The sequence below is a fragment of the Danio rerio genome, chromosome 2 (assembly GCF_049306965.1).
Source record: "Danio rerio strain Tuebingen ecotype United States chromosome 2, GRCz12tu, whole genome shotgun sequence".
Taxonomy (NCBI): Eukaryota; Metazoa; Chordata; class Actinopteri; order Cypriniformes; family Danionidae; genus Danio; species Danio rerio.
In genome coordinates, this window is record NC_133177.1 from 51,549,808 (window position 1) to 51,570,611 (window position 20,804).

Below are 20,804 nucleotides of genomic sequence, written 5' to 3' on the forward strand. Positions count from 1 at the left end.
GTACACGCCGCAGTTCAACCACAAGACGGCGCCACGACATCAAAACATTACACGACAGAGCGTCATCAAGTTTGAAAAAACTTGAGTAACGGTTAATAAAAACGTTTCCTAACATAATTCGAAATTATTCTTGAATAAATGCAATAAATTATCAGCCTATATACAGTCCACATGCAGCTTTTAAAATCTAGCATTTAATCTTAGAGAGAAAACTTGCGAAAAGAAATAGTGAAAGATCTCTGGACCGTTTGACCGTTGTGGATGAAAGGTAACGTTAAGTTAACGTTGTAAATGCTCACGTAACGTAAGTTGTAACTTATTAATATTCATATGTTCGTATATGGCCATATATATATATATATATATATTTATATATATATATATATATATATATATATATATATATATATATATATATATATATATATATATATATATATATATATATATATATATATGACAAAATATAGACATATATGCCTATATGGCAAACATATGAACTTGAATGTCATTATTTGATTGGTATATATTTCCTTGTATTAGGTTTCTATGGGGAATCATGGCTTCAACTAAAAATTCTCTGTATTGATCTACTGAAGAACAACAGCAAGGTCACCTAACGTTACATTACACATTGGATGTCCTGAGGGTGAGTAAGTTGTTGGAGTAAACAGTTTCTCAACACAGGACTATTTATAGCAAGACACTGCAAGCAAAAATAAAACTTGTCATGTCTCTGCAAATTTTGAGATTTGGGGCCTTTTGACTTTCAATGTGCGTTTGCAGAAGTAGATTTCAATATAATTTTTAAAGCACTTTCTCAAAATTAGTTTTCTCTATCTCCACTTTAACATAAACAGTACAAACTTTATTCATATCTTATTTCTGAAGTTTGTTCCGAGCTGATATTTTCTGGGGCTCCATAATGCTGGAAAGATTTGTGAAATGGTGGTTGAGTCTTTGCATTTTTTTTATGATATAACTTTTAATAATAGTAATAATTCCTTACATTTATATAGCATTTTTCTGGACACTCAAAGCACTTTACACATTTTTAGAAGGGGGTGGTAATCTTCTCATCCACCACCAGTGTGTAGCATCCACCTGAATGATGCAACAGCATCTGTGCCAGACTGCACACCACACACCAGCTGATTGGTGGAGAGGAGACAAAATGACAATGCTAATTATAATATGGGGATGGTTAGAAGGCCTTAATGGACAGAGGCGGCAAATTTGGCCAGGATATCGGAGTTAAGCCCCTACTCTTTTATTTATTTATTTTTTAAGGAAAAACTAGGATTTTTAATGACCACAGAGAGTCAGGACCTCAGTTTAACATATCCAAAAGACAGCGTTCACTGAGCTGTATAGAGTCCCCATCAATATACTGGGGCATTAGGGCCCACACAGACTTCAGGTTGAGCACTCCCGGCTGGTCTCACTAAAACCACTTCTGGCAGCCACCAAGCTTTCCCACGTGGGCTTCCATCCAGGTACTGATCAGGTGCAGCCCAGCTTAGCCTCAGCTGGCGACCATGTGAGAGTTGCATAGAGCTAACTGCTGCATTTCCATAGAAAATTTGATTTTTATTAGCTATGTTATTAAATCATTTATTTATGTAATGATATTAAAATAAACAGGTAAGATATAGTTTTCAAATGCAAAATATTTAATCTTTACACAGTGAGCCATATCATAAACTTGGTGCAATACAGCGGGATGCGCAGAGCAAGTGTTTTTTTGTTTTTGTTTTGTATTGCTATTTTCAGAGAGCCGCAGGTGTCAAGTTCAAGTTTTGCGCACATTTTTTAAATAGCAAATGCATTTATGCCATTTTGTGGACTCATGGGCGTGCTGGTCTGAAATGAAGATGTGTTAAGGTACATTTTTGGCACTTTTCTATGTTGAGGCAACTAATAGAACGCACCACTGACCAACAAAAAGCTGGTCTAAAGTCAATGGTGCAGTTTTTATTATGTAAAGAGCATGTTAGCAGCAGGTCTAAAACACACATACACATTGCGTAATACACACTGGATGTACGACAATACACAAACACCTTTACATATGAAAAAAATTAAAGGATCGAAATATCCTTATTATATTAAAATCATTATTTTTTCCATAAATATAAAAACCTCCTTCCATGCCTTTTTCATGCTCTTCTTCAGGCTCTGTTGTGGTCAGTTTATTCAGGACAATTTGCAGTTGTTTAGTGTTACTATTATTAGGCTATTATTAGTATAGTATTTATTATATGCATATTTATATTTGTTTTTATAATGTTTTTGTTTGTATTTATCCACCTGTCGGGAATAAGAACAATAATATTAGACCATGTGCTGGCACACTTTTTTTTTCTATACTTAAAATGGCAATAGTGGATTAAGGCACACTCTTAGTACTTTTGTGCCATCTGCTTTAGACTTTGAGCTTCATTAAAATCATTAAAATAGAGCTTCATGAATAAGTCAAAACTATGGTTGGTCAAATTTAGATAAACATCCAGTGCATGAAATAAATGTAATTTATCACACATTTCTGTGATATTGCAATAACAATAATTTTGCTCTATATTGTGCAGCCTTAATATGTTAATACATAATTTTTCCGGCAATATACAACACTTCAGACTGCAAAAATCTATGACAAAAATGCATCTGTTCACTGTTTTTTCTGTTATGAAGTGATAAAAAGAGATACTCAATCAAAATCGCCTCTGCAAAAACCTTTTAATATGTCCAAAAAATGAAACAAGCTTTTGAACCTGACTCCGAAATTCAAATTGTTATCCTAAAAATGTATGCAAATTAGCACAAATTTTACAAAAAACTGCCTTATTTACATATTTAAACAATATTTTAGAAAACTGGCAATACAAAATAAATACAGATCCTAATCTAATCAATGAACTCGTGAAGTCTGGTGATAAATATTATAATTTTATTTAAAAAATTTTAAACCCTACTCACCAGCAGTGCCTTGCCATAATTAATGTGCGTTAAAGCTTCTACACTACTTGACAAAAGTCTTGTCGCATATCCAAGTGTTAGAAACAACAAATAATAACATGTCTTCTAGTTGATCATTTAGTATCAGAAGTGGCTTAAATGAAAGGCAAATGCCTCTAGATTACGCTTATTTTACCAAAAAATGGTCATACTTGATTTTTAAATATTTAATTAGGAGAGTGTTGTCTGTTTTTTCTTAGACTAAAGTCTTGTCACTTAACAGAAATAATGTACAGTATAGAATATAAAGTCATGGTGCAGTGGAAAAAGAATTAATATTGTGTATGACTCCTATGAGCTTGAAGGACTGCATCCATACATCTCTGCAATGACTCCAATAACTTATTGATAAAGTCATCTGGAATGGCAAAGAAATCATTCTTGCAGGACTCCCAGTTCATCAAGATTCTTTGAATTCATCTTCAATGCCTCCTCCTTCATCTTACCCCAGACATGCTCAATAATGTTCATTTCTGGTGACTGGGCTGGCCAATTCCCGCCTGGAATTTGCCCTTTCCTGTGGTTTGTAATGTACAAATGTCTTGATACCTCAGGCTGTTGTTGTTGCCATCCACTCTGCAGATCTCTTGCACGCCCCCATACTGAATGTAACCCCAAACCATGACTTTTCCTTCACCAAACTTGACTGATTTCAGTCAGAATCTTGGGTCCATGCGGGTTCCAATATGTCTTCTGCAGCATTTGTGATGATTGAAATGCAGTTCAACAGATGATTCATCAGAAAATTCTACCTTCTGCCACTTTCCCAAATAGGACTTCTTGCTGATTTCTCACAACTGAGATCAATGACAAGACTTTTGTCAGGTAGTGTAGTGATTATAAACTATTATACAGATGACACTTCATCTAAAAATGTTGATGAAGAGGAAGTGAAATTCGATTGGTAAGCTCAAGTAAATGTGTTGTAAACATTAAGCTCATCCTGTTTGCAGCACAGAGAGTCTCCCCAACCCCTCCACCCACAAGACTTTCATAATGCTCTCATAGTGCCTGTGTGCTGCAGAACTGACCTTTTCTTTGTGACAAAACTAGCAGCGCTGTGGTTAGGCATACAAGCTTGTTGTTTACATCTGTTCTGAGAGCAGTTTGTTTGCAAACCAGCAAAAAACAACTTGTGAGTTGAAAGGTCACTCGAAATGAAGTTTATTGAACTTCAGACTTGACATAAAATGATTTCAGACTTGACTCAACAAAAATATAATATTATTAATATTTTTAAAGCAGCTCAAGACTTTTATCATCCACTGTTGATATCATTTACACTGATATATACAGGTGGTCAGAATTAATAACCCCCTTTTTTTAAATATTTCCCAAATGATGTTTAACAGAGCAAGGACATTTTCACAGTATGTCTGGTAATATTTTTTTCTTCTGGATAAAGTTTTATTTGTTTTATTTCGGCTAGAATAAAGGCAGTTTCTATTAAAAAAAAAAAAAGGCCATTTTAAGGTCAAAATTATTAGCCCCTTTAAGCTATTTTTTTCCGATAGTCTACAGAACAAGCCATCATTATACAATATCTTGCCTAATTACCCTAACCTGCCTAGTTAAACTTATTACCATAGTTAAGCCTTTAAATGTCACTTTAAGCTGTATAGAAGTGTCTTGGAAAATATCTAGTCAAATATTATTAACTGTCATCATGGCAAAGATAAAATAAAGCAGTTATTAGAAATGAGTTATTAAAACTATTATGTTTAGAAATGTGTTGAAGAAATCTTCTCTCTGTTAAACAGAAATTGGGGAAAAATAAAAATAAACAGGAGGGGTAATAATTCTGACTTCAACAGTATGTTTGCAACTTTTTATTATAGCCAATGGCCAGCTGCTAGAGCCATTGCAGCACTACAGAGGCTCTAGTTGCCATAGAAACAGACAGTCTTGAGACACATATACTGTGTACATACTGTTCCAGTCTAAATATAAGCATTTTATATGCTATTTGAGCATGTATGGTGGTCTTCATCACATGTAATATATGTTTAACTGCAAATTCAAGCATAGATCAACATTTTAAAAATTTTATTCTATAAACAAAGTAAAATATTTTTGATATGGCTATATAGATCTATGCATCTAGTGGATATTATTATTTTTATTATTATCCACATGGTGATCCCTAGTTGCCTTTATTTTTAATGCAACACATTAATAGCATTATTAAATAAAATAGAAGATGTATGTGAGTGTGTGTGTGCACACGCTTCATTAATTGAATAAAAATACAATTATTTTACAATTACAATGTGTAATGAAAATTCAGTTTTTATCAGATAATCTTCGAATATAAATGTTTAATGCCATCACATGTATTTTTTGTCTTATTAACTGATTCACATGTTCTTCTAAAATTCTAGTAACATCACTGCTCATGCCTGGAACACACAGTTGAAGTCAGAATTATTAACCCCCCTGAATTATTAGACCCCCTGTATTTTTCCCCCCCAATTTCTGTTTAACGAAGTGAAGATTTCTTTCAACACATTTCTTATCATAATAGTTTTAATAGCTCATTTCTAATAACTGATTTATTTTTTCTTTGCTATGATGACAGTAAATAATATTTGACTAGATATTTTTCAAGACACTTCTATACAGCTTAAAGTGACTAATTAGGTATTTAGGTTAACTAGGCAGGTTGGTGTAATTAGGCAAGTTATTGTATAACATGAGTTTGTTCTGTAGACTATGCGAACTTAAAGGAGCTAATAATATTGTCCCAAAAATGTTTTTAAAAAAATTAAAACTGCTTTTATTATAGCCAAAATAAAACAAATAAGACTTTCTCCAGAAGAAAAAAATATTATCAGACATACTGTGAAAATTTTCTTGCTCTGTTAAACATCATTTGGGAAATATTTTAAAAAAATAATAATAAAGGGTGGCTAATAATTCAGACTTCAACTGTATATATTTCATTTGTAACACTTTACAATATGGTTGTAGTAGTTGATGTTAGTTATGAACAAACAATGAACAATACATTTATTACAGTATTAATTCATTGTGGTTAAAGTTAGTTAATGGAAATAAAGTTGTTTATTATTAGCTTTTGTCACTGTGCATAACTAATGTTCACCAGAATGAATTTGGATTTTAATAATGCATTAATAAATGTTGAACTATTATTATTCATTATTAATTCATGTTAACAAACTAATGAAACCTTATTTTTTATTTATATCCAAAAACCTTTATATATATATATATATATATATATATATATATATATATATATATATATATATATATATATATATATATATATATATATATATATATATATTGCCTACTGAAATGCAGTTTAACTTTGAAACTATTTAAATCTTTTACAAAAAAAAGGCTTTAAAAACAACTGAAATTTGTAAATTAATGTAATAATTGTAAATAATCTTTTTCTTTAATGTGTGATGTAAATACCTCTTCTGTTTTTTTTTTTCTTTTTTAAAAATGATTTCATTTTGACTTTCCATTTTCTTTATAATGTACTGCGATTGTATATTTTTACTTTTTGGATGAAAATAAAAAACAATAATACAAAATATTTATAACTGTAAAAAGGATTTTGAAGTATAAAAATACATTTTTAAGAGGCATGAAATGACTTTGCATTTCACTTGTTGAAAAAATAATCGTTCTTTTGAGCTTACTTGTTAGATTAAAAAAAACATTAGCTGCAACACCATCTGCACCACCATCTGCACCACTATCTCTAACCACATGATATTATATAATAGGCTATATAGTTTTTTTTAGTTGCAGCACTTAAAAAGTACATTTTATAAGCATTTTCATTTTAATGATCTGGAAATAACCTGGCCAAGGTAAATGCTAATTTTAAACCACTTAATTTTTGCATTTAGACTTGTCTAACAGGCAACATTTACTATTTTGAAAATTGTATTGTTTCTAAAAACTCAAGAACAAGTACAAGAACATGAATGCTAAAGTCTGTTTTTTAGTCAGAATTTAATGAGGTATAACTTCATTGGGTTTGACAACGTGTCAATAAACTTTCAACCCCCCAAGCAAACTCTGCTTCTCTTAATTTTTCTTTTTGCATGTAATGTAGTTCACAAACTAACACCTCCCACTGTTTCCTGCCGCGAACAAGTGGAACTTAAAAAAAGAAAGAGGTAGCAGAGCAGAAAAGAAACGTTACAGAGCCGCTGCATATTTCAACACAGCACTTCTCTTAAACACACCAGTCTCTTTGGAAAATGACTTCAAACAACACTACAGTCACAGACTGCGGTACATCACATTTTAGATATCCACTTTTTACTTCTACCTACACCGTTGTGCTGCTGTTTGCGCTGCCGCTGAACTGTGTGTCTCTCTGGATACTTGTTTGTCGGAATGGCTTGAAGAAATCCGTTCCAGTGATCTACATGGCTAACCTGGCCTTGTCGGACCTACTTTTCACGCTATCGCTGCCCTTTCGGATCATTTACTTCGCAACAGGTAAATGGACGCTGGGAAATACCCTGTGCATGATTCCGGGGACTTTATTCGCCGTCAACATCTACTCCAGCTCCTTCTTCATCATGCTCATAAGCGTGGACCGCATGTTGGCCGTGGTGTATCCACTAAGATCTCGCTCTTTGCGGACAGCACCAGTGGCCTGGATGTTTTGTGCTTTGGTGTGGTTGCTCATCGCTGGACTCGCCGTGCCAATCGCTCAAAATCACCCTGAAATCAACGACACCGCCTGTAACATCACACGCTGCTTTGAGAAGTACTCAGCTGATAGTTGGAACAACGGTTTCATAATCATCTGCCTTGCCACTGTCTTCGGTATGTTAGTGCCTTTCTCCATCATTCTGGGTTGTACGGTTGCAGTGGTGCGGCAGTTGAGAGGATACAGCATGGCAACTTCCTCCTTCAACGCCGAGCTGAGCAAAAGCAAGATTGTCAAGCTCTTTCTCTCTAATCTGCTCATCTACACCATATGCTTCATACCCTTCCATGTTATTTACATCCTCTTCTCTCTGGTCAAGCTTAGAATGTTGCATAATGGTAGTCACCTTGAGGTTTACTTTAACCTGCACAACATTACCCTATGCTTGGCCAGCACTAACAGCTGTTTAGACCCCTTGATCTACTACTTCAGCGCAAAGAATATACAAAGTCGGAGCAGATGCGGCTCTGCGTCCAAAACTGTCGGCCTCGGCTTGGTTCAGAGCACGAGTTGGACTGGACAATAAAGAACCAAATGATCATGTTGAGTGGTTGAGGTAAACAAGCTCATTGTGTTAGAGGAAATGGTTACGCAAGAAGAACCAAACCAAAGTAAAAAACAAAAGCTGACTCATGCGAGAGAGAAGGAGAGCTCATGTTTATCATATGAAAGCTGAAGATAAAAATGTGAGAAACATTGATTGACCCATAGAGGGATCAATACCTGCTAATGTGACATGAAATCTTCAATGTGATCAGACTGTAGCAGGTTATTTCGATGCTGTATAACCGCTTATCACTAAGAGCCAATAGTGTAGCGATGATTATTGCCCATTGTTGTCGCTTATCACTTTGACTACTTGACCTTTTGTGAAGCTATTTGCTGCTTTGTATCTTCTACTAGCATTATCATGTTTGTCTTTTTTATAATTGTATTATTGAGGTGTGCATTTTACTCGTTTCATATCAGACAAGATTGCAATGACGTTCAGAATAGCAGCATTTATTGCCATTTACTTGTGTCATACGTTATATTGAAATAAAAATGCTTATTTTTGAATTATTTTAATTCAATCTTTTTTTTTATTATTAAATTTTGATGTAGAAAACATGCAATGGAGGTTTCACGTGGGTGCAAATCTCACAGGTTACCAAAAGGAAGTGAAACATTCAAGTCAACAGCATTAAAGTGCACACCCTCTCCTCGTTTTCACACCAGCCAACGCTGTATTTTGTGGTTTGTGTGTTCTGAAAGTTCTTGCACGCAGGTCCTTAAATTAGATGTAAGAATCTCAACTGAAAGCGAATAGGGTTTCAGCAGTTTATTGACAGATTTTTCTTACAAGCGATTAGAGAGAGCAGCAGAATAGAGTGCATCAAATCAAACGCCTCATTTATTTCAGACAAAACCAGTTCTTTGCTACACCATTATGTGGAAGAGGAACAAACACACATAAATGGTACGACTAGAAAAAAAGTGCAAGCAATATGAAGTGAATCTAGTGGATCTGCCTTGGGCATGAACATAAAAAAAGAGAAAGGACTACATTTACGCACATCTGTGCCAAAAGACAATTCAAATCAGCCATTCTGATCAGTATGCGCACACACACACTGCATTTAAAGATAAGGAACCATTTCAGTTTTTAAAATTTTTCTACAAACTTTATTCACAAGTATTAAAGAGCAATGCTTGGAGCATCAGTTGACAAACAAGACGACAAACCGATGAAATTCAAGATAGGAAATCCAAGATAAGAAAACGTATATTGCTTAGATCACGTTCAAACCTACGCTATGACTTGAAGTCATTTCTAAAATATGAGGTATACATCTTTTGGCATTGAAGATGATTTTCTAATACTGGATTTCTTTGCTAACACAAGAGGAAACAAACAGATAAAGAAACCACTTAACCAGCCGTCAGTCTACACAAACCGAGGCTTGACACAAAAACAAACAAACAGAAATAATGCAAATCATTCATCAGCGATTGCCAGACTAAAAATGTCTGAAGCTAATCTCAACTTCTTTCCCCACAAGAAGAAAAACAAGAACACACACATAACCTGAGAGTGAAATAAAACGTTATACTACAGACAATGTGCAAATCAAAAACTAACAAAGACAAAAATATATAGAATGAAAAAAGTAACAGTTTATCCTTAGAAAAAAAAGACAAACAGAGAACAGACATGGCTTTATCTAACATTATTTACAGGTTTATCAAGCTGATAAAGTGCTGTTAAGCTGGACAGATGGTTTGGGTTTTGCTCAGTAGATTGGAGGAGATAGGAGAGGGAAACTACAGCAGGAGTCGTTCACAGATCTTCGTCTCCACAGCAAATGTGTTCTCGAAGTGCCGGATGGTGTGGCAGTTTTTCGTCTCCCTCTTATCGATGCCTGCAGAACAAATGAGTCAGATTTTGAGTTAAACAGGCGCTTTCTTCTAAAACAAAACTCAAATACTGTGTGGATGTTGAGTTCAGACAAACTATAAACGTCTGCTCAACATAGTTTGACAAAATTTGGTGCAGTCCAATTTGATAGGAATTACTTTAAAGTTTGGAGATCCCAAGAGCTTTAACGTTTTTAAAAGTCTCTTATGCTCACAAATACTGCATTCATTTGATCAAAACCTAATATTGATACTTTTTTGGGTTGTGCAATTTAAAATAAATCCTTTTCATTTGAAAACATCTTAAAATGTTATTTATTATTTAAGGCTGATACAAGTTGTGTTCTAAATAAAAGCAAACGGCACACGATAGAAGGAATATTTTCCATATTAAAAAGAGTTTTTGTCCTAACCAACACCTGAAATTTATATTTTAGAAACAGCTGAACAACAGAAAGCGGGCAATGATCACCTCAGATACACCTCATGTGCTTTATTCAATGTTAAATGCTAACAATACGAGTTTGAATGCCATTTTACATGACATTTATTGCCATATACTGAAAGCAGCAGCAGGTAGTTCACCTCAGATCTTGAAAATAAAACAAACCATTTGATATTGAACTTCAGAGCAAGCCAACAGATATCAGTGATTCAGCATGTACATTTAATAATGTTAAAAAGGTTTAATATGTATCAAGACTGTAAACCTGACCATTTTGTTGGAGTGCAGTAAGTGCACTATTCTGTGCTTCTGAATGGCTGCATTTAAATTGCTGTGCTGTTTCGTCTTGTGCAAACAGCCTAGTTGCTTATCACTGAAAATCTGGTCATGTAGGGTGTTGTTAGGACATGAGGTTACAATGCAACTTCCTCATCTAATGTTTATGTTTGTAATATTTATATTATCTGCTAATTATTAACCAGCTCATGTGGAACTCTGAATCGGAGTCTCATTTCGGAGTCTGCTACTATCCACCGGAGGTCAAATTTCGGTCACAGATGTGTACTTGAGAGCCTTTCTGACTGAAAGAATCAAATACACTGTTTTCCACCAAGGCAACCTGGAGTGCTGAAATATAATTGGCTATAGTGGCAGTGGGCGGGTTAAATGACTAAACAAAGGCAGCCGTTCCGGCACCTAACGCACACTTTCAAAGCAGAATATCTGACGTCAGTATTGTTTTTCAGATAAACAAGAATGTTCACTTGGCATTTTTCTTAAATATCTGCAAACATATTACGGTATTGTTATGCTTTAGAAGAGTCAAAAACTAACATAGAGCACCTTTAAAAGCTGATGAAAGAACAGCTTATGTGAACCATATAATATGAACATCATTTTTTTAATAATTGAAAACATGAATAATTGAAAAATATATTTTGAAACATTTATTAATGCCAATTGCTCAAATGTGTTATGTATTTATAGTGGATTAAAGACCCCTTTAGGTATGAAATGTATTAGTAAATGTTAAGGATTAACATCCATAAAGATTAGAACTCTTTAATAATATTTATCATAGTGTGTGCGCATGTTAACTAATGTAGTTATTCCTAAAAAATAACAAATCTGATGTTATAGGTAATAACAGAAAATTCTGAAAGGTTGGATAAAAGAAGTATAGAAATATGGAGATCACTTTTTCCACTAAAACTACAAACAGGCCTGTCACAATAAGGAATTTTTGTTGTCACAGAATTGTTGCGATAAGCGTTTTTATTGTCATTTTTAGATCATTTTATGCAACTGATTATATAATTATTATACAGCAGAATTATAATGCAAACAGCCATAAACACTTTAAAATATGTGGCATTCTTAAGGTTATTTAGATTCTAATTTGATGTTAAAAAGGTAAATCTCCAATTTTATATACTATTAAAAGCCCTATTAGGTATATGTCCAACTATAAACTTTGACACCGTTGAGCTAGAATGTAAATGTCATTGTAAAATGGCTTTAACGTCATTTGTGAGTTTGTAAATGTATATATTGCAATGGCAAAAATTACTAAGGTCATCTCCAAGTATTGCACGATAACTAGATATATTGATTATTGTGACAGGCCTAACGACAAATGTACAAATACTTGCAATGTGTTAAGAAGTGGACATAAGACAATTTATATTGTGTGACCTGACCTTTATATCAGATATGTCTCTGTCAGCATGACGTGACCAGTCAGCCGTTCATTAAAGTTGATGTTATTGATGTTTTATTTCCTTCTTTCTGTTTCTCTACTTTTTCTCTTATTTTCTCCTTTAAATTAAAAAAATATATATATTTTTTTATAAGTTTATATATATATATATATATATATATATATATATATATATATATATATATATATATATATATATATATATATATATATATATATATATATATATATACACAGTATATATATAAACTTTCCCAGAGATGGAAGGGCACCCGCTGTGTAAAAACTTGCTGGATAAGTTGCCGGTTCATTGCGCTGTGGCGACCCCGGATTAATAAAGGGACTAAGCCGACAAGAAAATTAATAAATGAATATATAAAAACACAAAAAATGAAAGGTATTTCCAAAAAAGAAATGTTTCTGTAAGCTAGATTCCTAACACATTTCTAACACCTAACATTAGTAGATGCTGCTATTTTAGAGGATTTATATCAATTGACATTTCAAATGTCTTTCAAATGCTCTTTCTTATTTACAAAAAAAGACTTTGCTTCAGACAAACAACGTTGCAATCTTTGGGCGGGTCGTTTAAATCGTACAAGCGTTGAGAAATGTAGGGTTTCTATGAGGTTAAACTCAGGGGACACTTCCTTGGTGTGGCACGAATTTCACAAGTCACCACATTTCTATTTCCTGTGGTTTTCCAGACGACTATCTACACTTGGATGAGTGAGAGGAAGTCCTGAACGCGCCAAACTACAGTTCAGCCGAGAAAGAGAGAGACCCCTCTGACCAGACAACAGCTCCCACAATGCATTAGCGGCTGACGTGCATCACATCCCCCTCTGCGTGCTCTAACTGGAGGTGTTCTGCCTGCTCTACGCTCGTGAGTCACGCTCAAACACCCACAATCTTAAAAATCACACGCATTAATCATGATGAGGATCAGTGTCATCGTGCTGCACGCAGCAGTACTACAGAACCTGGCATGCCCATATCAATGCTAATGCAGTACTTCCTTTCATACCAATGTGCATCTGACTCATAAAAAGAGGAAGGCGTTTCTAACACGTTAAAAGCAACAGTTAATGTGGCAGATTTTTCAGAAGATATCAGGGTAGATAGCAAAAACTGAACAGGAACTAAACACAACAGAAACCACAGCTACATCTGCGATCACAGGTGCCAGTAACATGCTCAGATAGAGAAAGTTCATCTATTCGATAAGATCCGAATTGCCATTTTAATAATTATATAAGATTATGTTGTAGACTGACACTCGCTTTTCTAAATGCACACAAAAACACTTTTTGAAAGTCCAAAAGCCACAATTATGGTGTGTTAGATCTTTATTTAGTCTTGTTTACCTGTTCTGTAGTGCTTAAGCATGTAAAGTCAACATGATGCTGGTTGTTATATGTAATAATCCTTATGTATTGCACATGAATGCCTTTAAAGCAGTGTTTCTCAACCATGTTCCTGGATGAACACCAACTCTGCACATTTTCCATGACTGTTTCTCAATTCCAAGAATGGACTCGTGTTCTTGTGGAGACGTTTTTTGCCAAGTTACCTTAAAAGAACAAACTCAGGAGACCACGAGAACAAATAAATGCGTCCTCTGAGGAAAAGAGATGCTGCCTTCTTTCTGATGGTCACATGCCCTTCACACGAACTTTGGCGGTTGATGATGACGTTGCACAAGAACACAAGATCGCTGAAGAATGCACACTGAAAAACAGCCCATGTCTCTTCTATCAAACACACCTGACTCAGATCATCAGCTCACTAGCAGAGACTGAAGGAGCTGTAATGGGCGTGACAAAGGAGAAATCCAAAACATGCAGTGCTGGTGGTCCTCCAGGAATGTGGTTGAGAAACGCTGCTTTAAAGAAAGTCTGCTGGATTTATTTATTTTTTTTGTGGCCATGTTAGCCAATAAACTAAGGGTGTAAAATCGGAAATAATATTTTTATGATTTTGAAGGACACAAAGACTTATGTACAACAAGTGTACATTTATTTGATCAAAAAAATGCAGTAAAATTGTTAATTTGTGAAATATTACAGCAATTTAAAATTTTATATTTCTCTACTTGAATAAATTTATAAATTGCAGAAATGAATACATTAAATATTTGTAAAAATTGTTCTTGTGATGCAATACTGAATTTAGCATGACTTCTGCAGTCTTCAATGTCATTTGATCTTCCAAAAATCATTTTAATAAGCAGAAAAAAAGCTAAAAGAAACATTTATTTTTATTATTATTATTATTATTATTATTATTTGTATTAATAATTTAAATTATTTAATAATTAAACAAATCAATGATACTATTATTTAAATGGAAACACTGTGCATTTTAAATTGTGCTTCATACAGGTGAGTGGGCTTGACAAACCACCTGTAGAAACACTCCTCTCTTATGCACCTGACACTTTATTTAAACTCCATCTTACAAGGATTCAATACAGAAATTATGTTGATTATTAATTTACCATAATCATATAGCACTGCTTGCTTCAGCCGTGAATAACTCTTTCGCACAAGATCCATCCTTAAATACCTCTTAAATACCTAGGTTGCACGATATCCTGCACAACACTGTTCAGTGTCATGTAAAAGTACTTGTATAGCCTGTCTTATGTGCATAGTTAAGTATCTTAGGTGCGTAGTTAAGTATCTTATGTGTATAGTTATGTATTTTACAGTATATGTTAGTTATACATGGGTTTTAAAATTGCCCTTATGTCCAGTGTTCTGTTTGTATTTATGATTCATTTATGTAGCACTGTTGTCCTGCAAGACACCACATTTCGTTTCTCTGTATGTAGCAGAATGACAAAGCGCGACTTGTAAAGACTTGATCTGTAAGGATGCCTTAAATAAAAAGTATATTATAAAAGTATAATTATACATATTAGAAAATACTTATTTAAAAAAAAAAAAAGCTGTTTATTAAAAATGCTACACAAAAAATGTGGGGGGAGTATTCAAACACTAATGTGCATAAGAGACTTCTTTTAAACGTTAAATAGTCTTTCAAATCACTAATATAAAGTACAAAACTAATACCATTGGTGTTAATAATCTTATAATAGTAGTAATGAAACTCACGTCTTTGTCCGCTACGGCGTCTCAGTCTGTAGGTCTCTTTTGCGTAGCAGAGCCGGTGGATGAAGGGTCCTAGCTGACGCAAGTTTCTGACGCGTCCAGTTACCACCATTTCCTCCTGAATCATGTAGGTCTGGGGCAAATACGTTCCCCGCTGCCAAAACACAAACACATGCAAATGGTCACATTGGGCTCCATCAACACTGACACACTGCACATGACGAATCAAACAGATCAAAAATGCTTGTCAGCTCTGCAAGGGAAGTGACTTTTGCTCATGTTTTTGTTTTGTCATATTTTGCAAGTGCAGTCATTTCCATTTGAATTACTGTAATAATGATAGAATTAACTTTACTGGAGGAAATTTTTGATAATCGAGCATTATTTACATAAACACATTAAGAGTAAATTATATTATACATGAATATACTACATTTTTATAATAAATATTTTACAAAATCACTTATCAATTGAGTATAATTTTAATATTAGGTTACATTTACTATTGTATAGATTACATTTGCATTACTTATGTAATAGTATATATGACTGCATTGTTATTGCTTAGAGACGATGAAATTTTATCATGAAGTTTCATCCTAAAAGATATTTTGTTTCATAACCGCCTTTGCAGTCAAGCTTTTTTGTCATTTCTGGAGGTGCAGTTCCACCTTCAGAGATGATTCGTAATATGTTTCTCGTTTCATATATTTTGGAAATAAACCTGCACATCAAAACATGTGACTCAGGAGCCGAGACCTTTTGTTCAACAGTTACATAAAGCTGTATGCAAGCTGTTACCTTGACATTGACAAGCAGTTCCCACAGGTTTCTGGGCGGCATGACAATTGTGGTGTTGAGCTCGATCACGTAGCACTTATCCAACGCAATGTCGTAGTAAGCTGTGAGTCCCTGTGTGGATGACAAAGCAGAACACCTCCGTTAATAACGACTCAAAATCGAATTCTTGTTGTTGTTTTTTTTTCATTATACTGAAAAGTGACAGTAAAGACATTTAAAAGATCATTATGTATTCCAATTTCAAAAATAAAATGTAGTGCTTGTATTATATTTCCACAAAAATGTTCATAATAATGTATTTAAATAATTATTTTTAATTAATTATTATTACACAATTAATATTATAAATAATAATAATTATTATTTAAGTATATTAGTTTTCTATAAATAATTATTTTATAATAATTTATTTATATAAAACAAATACAATAATTTAAAAATAATGAATTTCTGCAGAATGCAATGATGCTGAAAATTCAACCTTGCATCACAAAAATAAAATCACATTCAAATGCAAAATGCTAGTTCATAAAAATGCAACCATATTCCACAACATTGCAGTTTTTAACTATATTTCCTAGCTAATCCATGCAACTAGGAGAACGAAACGTTCTGACTGACATTCTCGCAGCTTCAGAACTTCTCTGGTTTGGCTGAAACTGTGGCTTTCACAGAAACATTTGCTTGTTCTGCGCCTGGCACTTCACGCTGCATATTAAACAATGATTTCAAGCAGACAAAAGGCTTCCTCAGAGATGGTTCACAGTCCATCTGGGGGAGCCGTGATGACTAACGCCAGCTTTGTGCAGCCAAAGAACGAGTAGAAACTGTACAAGAGCTCATTGTGCAGAGCTTCTCTGAAAGCTGCTCACCCTGTGAAAGTCATGAATGATGTCTGCCGGGTCGCCGCTTCCGAAATCTGGCACGGGAACGCTGATCTGCTCATAGTTATCGTCCAGGTAGATGCCCACTTTCTCTTCTAACTCCTGTCGGCCGAGTAAAGGGGCGAACACGGGGTCTTCATACATCATCCGACAGTGGAAGAAACTGTCCTCTGGAATCTGGAGGAAAATTAGAGCATTTAATATAGCATACTTGTTATTATTTCTTTATTTACTTTTTAATGTGCCGTCATTAATCTTAATGGTGTTCACAGAATACATTTAAGTAATAAGTAGGCCCACACGGAATCTGCGCGCGCAGAATTCCGCAGATTTTCCGCAGAATTCCACAGATTTCTGCACATTTTAGCCCATTATTAATTCTGTTTATTTACTTGAGTAAATGTGTAAGTCTGAATTTATTCAGTTTTTATTCAGTAATTCATTACTTTTTATTTAATATATTAAGGTTTTAGTTATGATACTCTGCTGGATACTCCCAAAATAATTCCGCAGAAATCCGCAGATTTTTACCAAAATTCTCTGCAGAAATAGCAAAAAATGTCCGCAGATTCCATCTGGCCCTGGTAATAAGTTATAAAAATAATTTAAGTTTAAAGCTAGACATAAATTCTCCCATTCATTGAGTTCTTAGTTTGTAAAAGTATATATTTTTAAACACACCTCTGAATAAAACTGACTATATACTGTGGAAGTAATACAGTTCAGTAAAATATACTTGATTATATTATCACTCACTGGAATAATTATAATTTTGCATCTATTATTAAATGGCCATGTGGAAGTCTAGTATGACCTAAAATATAGTATCGTAAAGTATATAAAAATCGTAAAGTAGTAATAGCACTGATATCTTTGGTTGTCAGGATCAAAAATTATTCCCAGTTATTCTCAATTAGAGTCAGGAAGATTCATTTTAAAAGATGTAATGTTCTTGCAGCAAGGGAACACACAAGAGGTTCCATTCTGGTTGCTCCAAGGGCAGTCTTTCGAGGTCAGTTTATATAGAGGCATACAAACAGATGATGAAGCATTGTCTTTAATCCTTGGTCTAAACAGTTTGTTTTGTAGAATCCTACTGATTATATAATCAAATCATTGTCAGCACAATAATCCTGCAACTGGCACATTCCAACCATTCAACTGACTGAAAACCACAGTTGAGCATGTAAATATATCAAGAAGCACATACATTTATAACATTACCTTTGGGTTTCTTTAAAAGTATACATCTTTAAAAGCATACATATATGGGAATAACATAAATAGAATATATGGAAATGAAGACAAATAAATTTATCGAACAATACTTTAAATATATAAACAATTAAACTGCCTATATACTGTTTAGTAATACAGTTTAGTAAATATTGGCTATATTGGAGGATTAATGCATAATTATGATTATTCCGCTATTAATAAACATCCATGTGCAAGTCTAATATTCAGTAGCTCATTTAAATGTGAAAAAAAATCTTATGCTCATATTTATTTTATATAACTTATCATTATTTTTCAGGGTGTCCGCTGGGTCTTAAAAAGCATTAAAAGTTGATAAATCAATGTAGAGAAATTTAATGCCTTTAAAAAGCATTAAAATGTCTTAAATGCTATTTTGTAAGGTATTACATTTGATAGCATTTTTGATTATGCAGTGTATGGTCGTATGCTAAAGTTTGCCTGAATTAAATCTGTGAATATCAGGATGCTGTGTAGTTTATGAAATCAGTAAAATCCTGCTAGATTTCACATCATGCTGCTGTCTTTACTACAGTAACCAAGGCAACACTATTATTTCTGCAGTTCTATAGGTGCCAACCTGCTGAATTAGCTAGATTTAATAGATTTGTATCCAGTATATGAATAATGTTTTAGTTTTGGATTAGTTTCTTACATTATTATTTAGTAAATATACTGCAAGTTAAAATCTCACCAGTGTTTCCAGTTGAAACCTAAAGTGGTTTTAAGATCTTAAAATGTATGGAATGAGCCTTAAAAAGGTCTTAAAAGGTATTGAAATTCACTCTCTGATTCCTGTATATACTCTGTCAAGATATCTATACTGTATATATCTTGAATGCCAGCAGAAGATTTTACTGAAGTTTTCTTTTTTGAGTAAACATTCTGTTTTGGCTAAAATCTTTCAATTTATAGCATGGCTTATCAGACTTTTGTCAGCATTTTGCGTCAGTGAAGATTAAAAGATTTGGTTCTCGTCCATTTTCTCACTGTTCCAGAAGTAGAGCACAAGCTTCTAAATAGAGGCCACTTGAACTAGTCTAGTGAATGAAAGATCCGGCAAGGTGTTGCTATGGTGATCGCTGAGAAACTGAACTTTGATAGACTTGCTCATGAATAAGAGATGATAAACGGATCCGGTGACGTCTAGAATCTCACCTGAGGGTTGAAGTAATATCTGTAGAGGCACACTGAGGCCATGATCAAGCCTGACAGGAAGATCACCAGGCCGAGCACCACACACCAAAGGCCACTGAAGGGAGACTTCTTAGATCTCACCGGGAGCACCAACTCATCCTTCTGGAGAAACACAAAACAGGTTCACTTAGTTTCAGGAGCTTTTGAAGTCTGGACTGAGGAATAGTTAAAAAGGAATAGTTCAGCGAAAAATTTATATTTTATACTTTTTTTTTCTAACTCCAATCCAGTTACATTTACTTTTCTTCTGTCAGGCCCGTAGCCAGGGGGGAGGGTTTGGGTGGTCACCCCTAACTGACAACATTCCAGGATTTGTCCCATACATAATCTCATTTGTCTTATTTTCACTGCTATGCCATCATAAATTGTAAAAATAACCCATAGAAAAAGATTGTTTTAACTAAATAGTAAATAGAGAAAACATTTTACAAAAGACTTTTATTTTGAATATTGGACTTTATTCATTGAAACAAAAAGTGATCGATAAAAAGGCGTGAAGCATCAAAACCAGCCCATATTAAAGTTACTTTGAAAACTAATTTGGCTATAGTTGTTATCCATTATTTTTTAAATGTACTGTTTTACAAGAGAGGCTACAAAAATCATGTAGCCTTATATTATTATTAATATTATTATTATTAAATGGTATTTGCCTAATAAATGACACAATAGTCCACAGTTTTTTATTTAAAAATCTTCAACAGATTCCTATTTATTTTAAATGATAAATTTTGTAACGAATTTGTATTTTCTTTTTTAAATAAGTATTTATTCTTATTTCTTTATTCCAAATCTTTAGTAACTATGTTTGTACATTAAAAAGTATGGTTATGAGGACCACAAGATAAGTTAATCCAGCTAAAAATAGTGCTTAAAATGTCATTAAAACGCAGTATTTAAATCTCACTATTAAACAGAAAATGAGGCGAATAGCTGCAAAAATGTCCAATTTTGGGGAAAAAAAGAACCACCCCTTTCACCAGGCTGACTACAGGCCTGTCTGTGGAACGCAATATATATATATATATATATATATATATATATATGCAATATAAATATATTTTAATAAAAGTTGGCAACCAAATGATTTCAGATCCTACTAACTTTAGTAGTATGAGCCCAAAAAGACAATGGGGGTTAATGGGACCTGAAATGGTTTGATTGTGCACATTCTTTGAAATATTTTCTTTTGTGCATCATAAAAGGACTGACATGAACATTGATTTTTGGGTGCATTGTCGCTTTAAAATTTTTAATTATTGGCATT

General features: G+C 33.7%; 2 protein-coding genes and 1 long non-coding RNA gene across 6 annotated transcripts in view; 2 read left to right on the plus strand and 1 right to left on the minus strand.

Moving 5' to 3' along the window:
* Positions 1-20,804, plus strand: part of LOC137488208 (uncharacterized) — a 23,420-nt gene continuing 2,616 nt past the window's right edge. Inside the window, exons 1-4 of one of the 2 annotated variants that reach the window (XR_012394447.1) lie at positions 1-268; positions 544-649; positions 12,990-13,757; positions 14,147-14,431. This is a non-coding gene — a long non-coding RNA (uncharacterized lncRNA). Of the gene's footprint in view, positions 269-543; positions 650-12,989; positions 13,758-14,146; positions 14,432-20,804 lie in introns of those variants that run through there. The other variant, XR_011007150.2, reaches the window with a different exon arrangement.
* On the plus strand, positions 7,211-8,784 carry lpar5a (lysophosphatidic acid receptor 5a). The gene is given in 1 exon segment (NM_199606.1): positions 7,211-8,784. A coding segment is annotated over 1 exon segment (987 nt). The 5' UTR covers positions 7,211-7,259; the 3' UTR covers positions 8,247-8,784.
* itm2cb (integral membrane protein 2Cb) overlaps positions 9,027-20,804 on the minus strand; it is a 22,277-nt gene continuing 10,499 nt past the window's right edge. For 2 of the 3 annotated variants that reach the window (XM_021479096.2, XM_073912776.1), the window contains exons 3-7: positions 19,499-19,639; positions 17,072-17,260; positions 16,200-16,310; positions 15,402-15,552; positions 9,027-10,122 (exon numbers count right to left, since the gene is read on the minus strand). In XM_021479096.2, coding sequence (XP_021334771.2) covers positions 10,025-10,122; positions 15,402-15,552; positions 16,200-16,310; positions 17,072-17,260; positions 19,499-19,639 — 690 coding nt within the window. In that variant the 3' untranslated portion in view covers positions 9,027-10,024. 3 annotated transcript variants of the gene reach the window in all.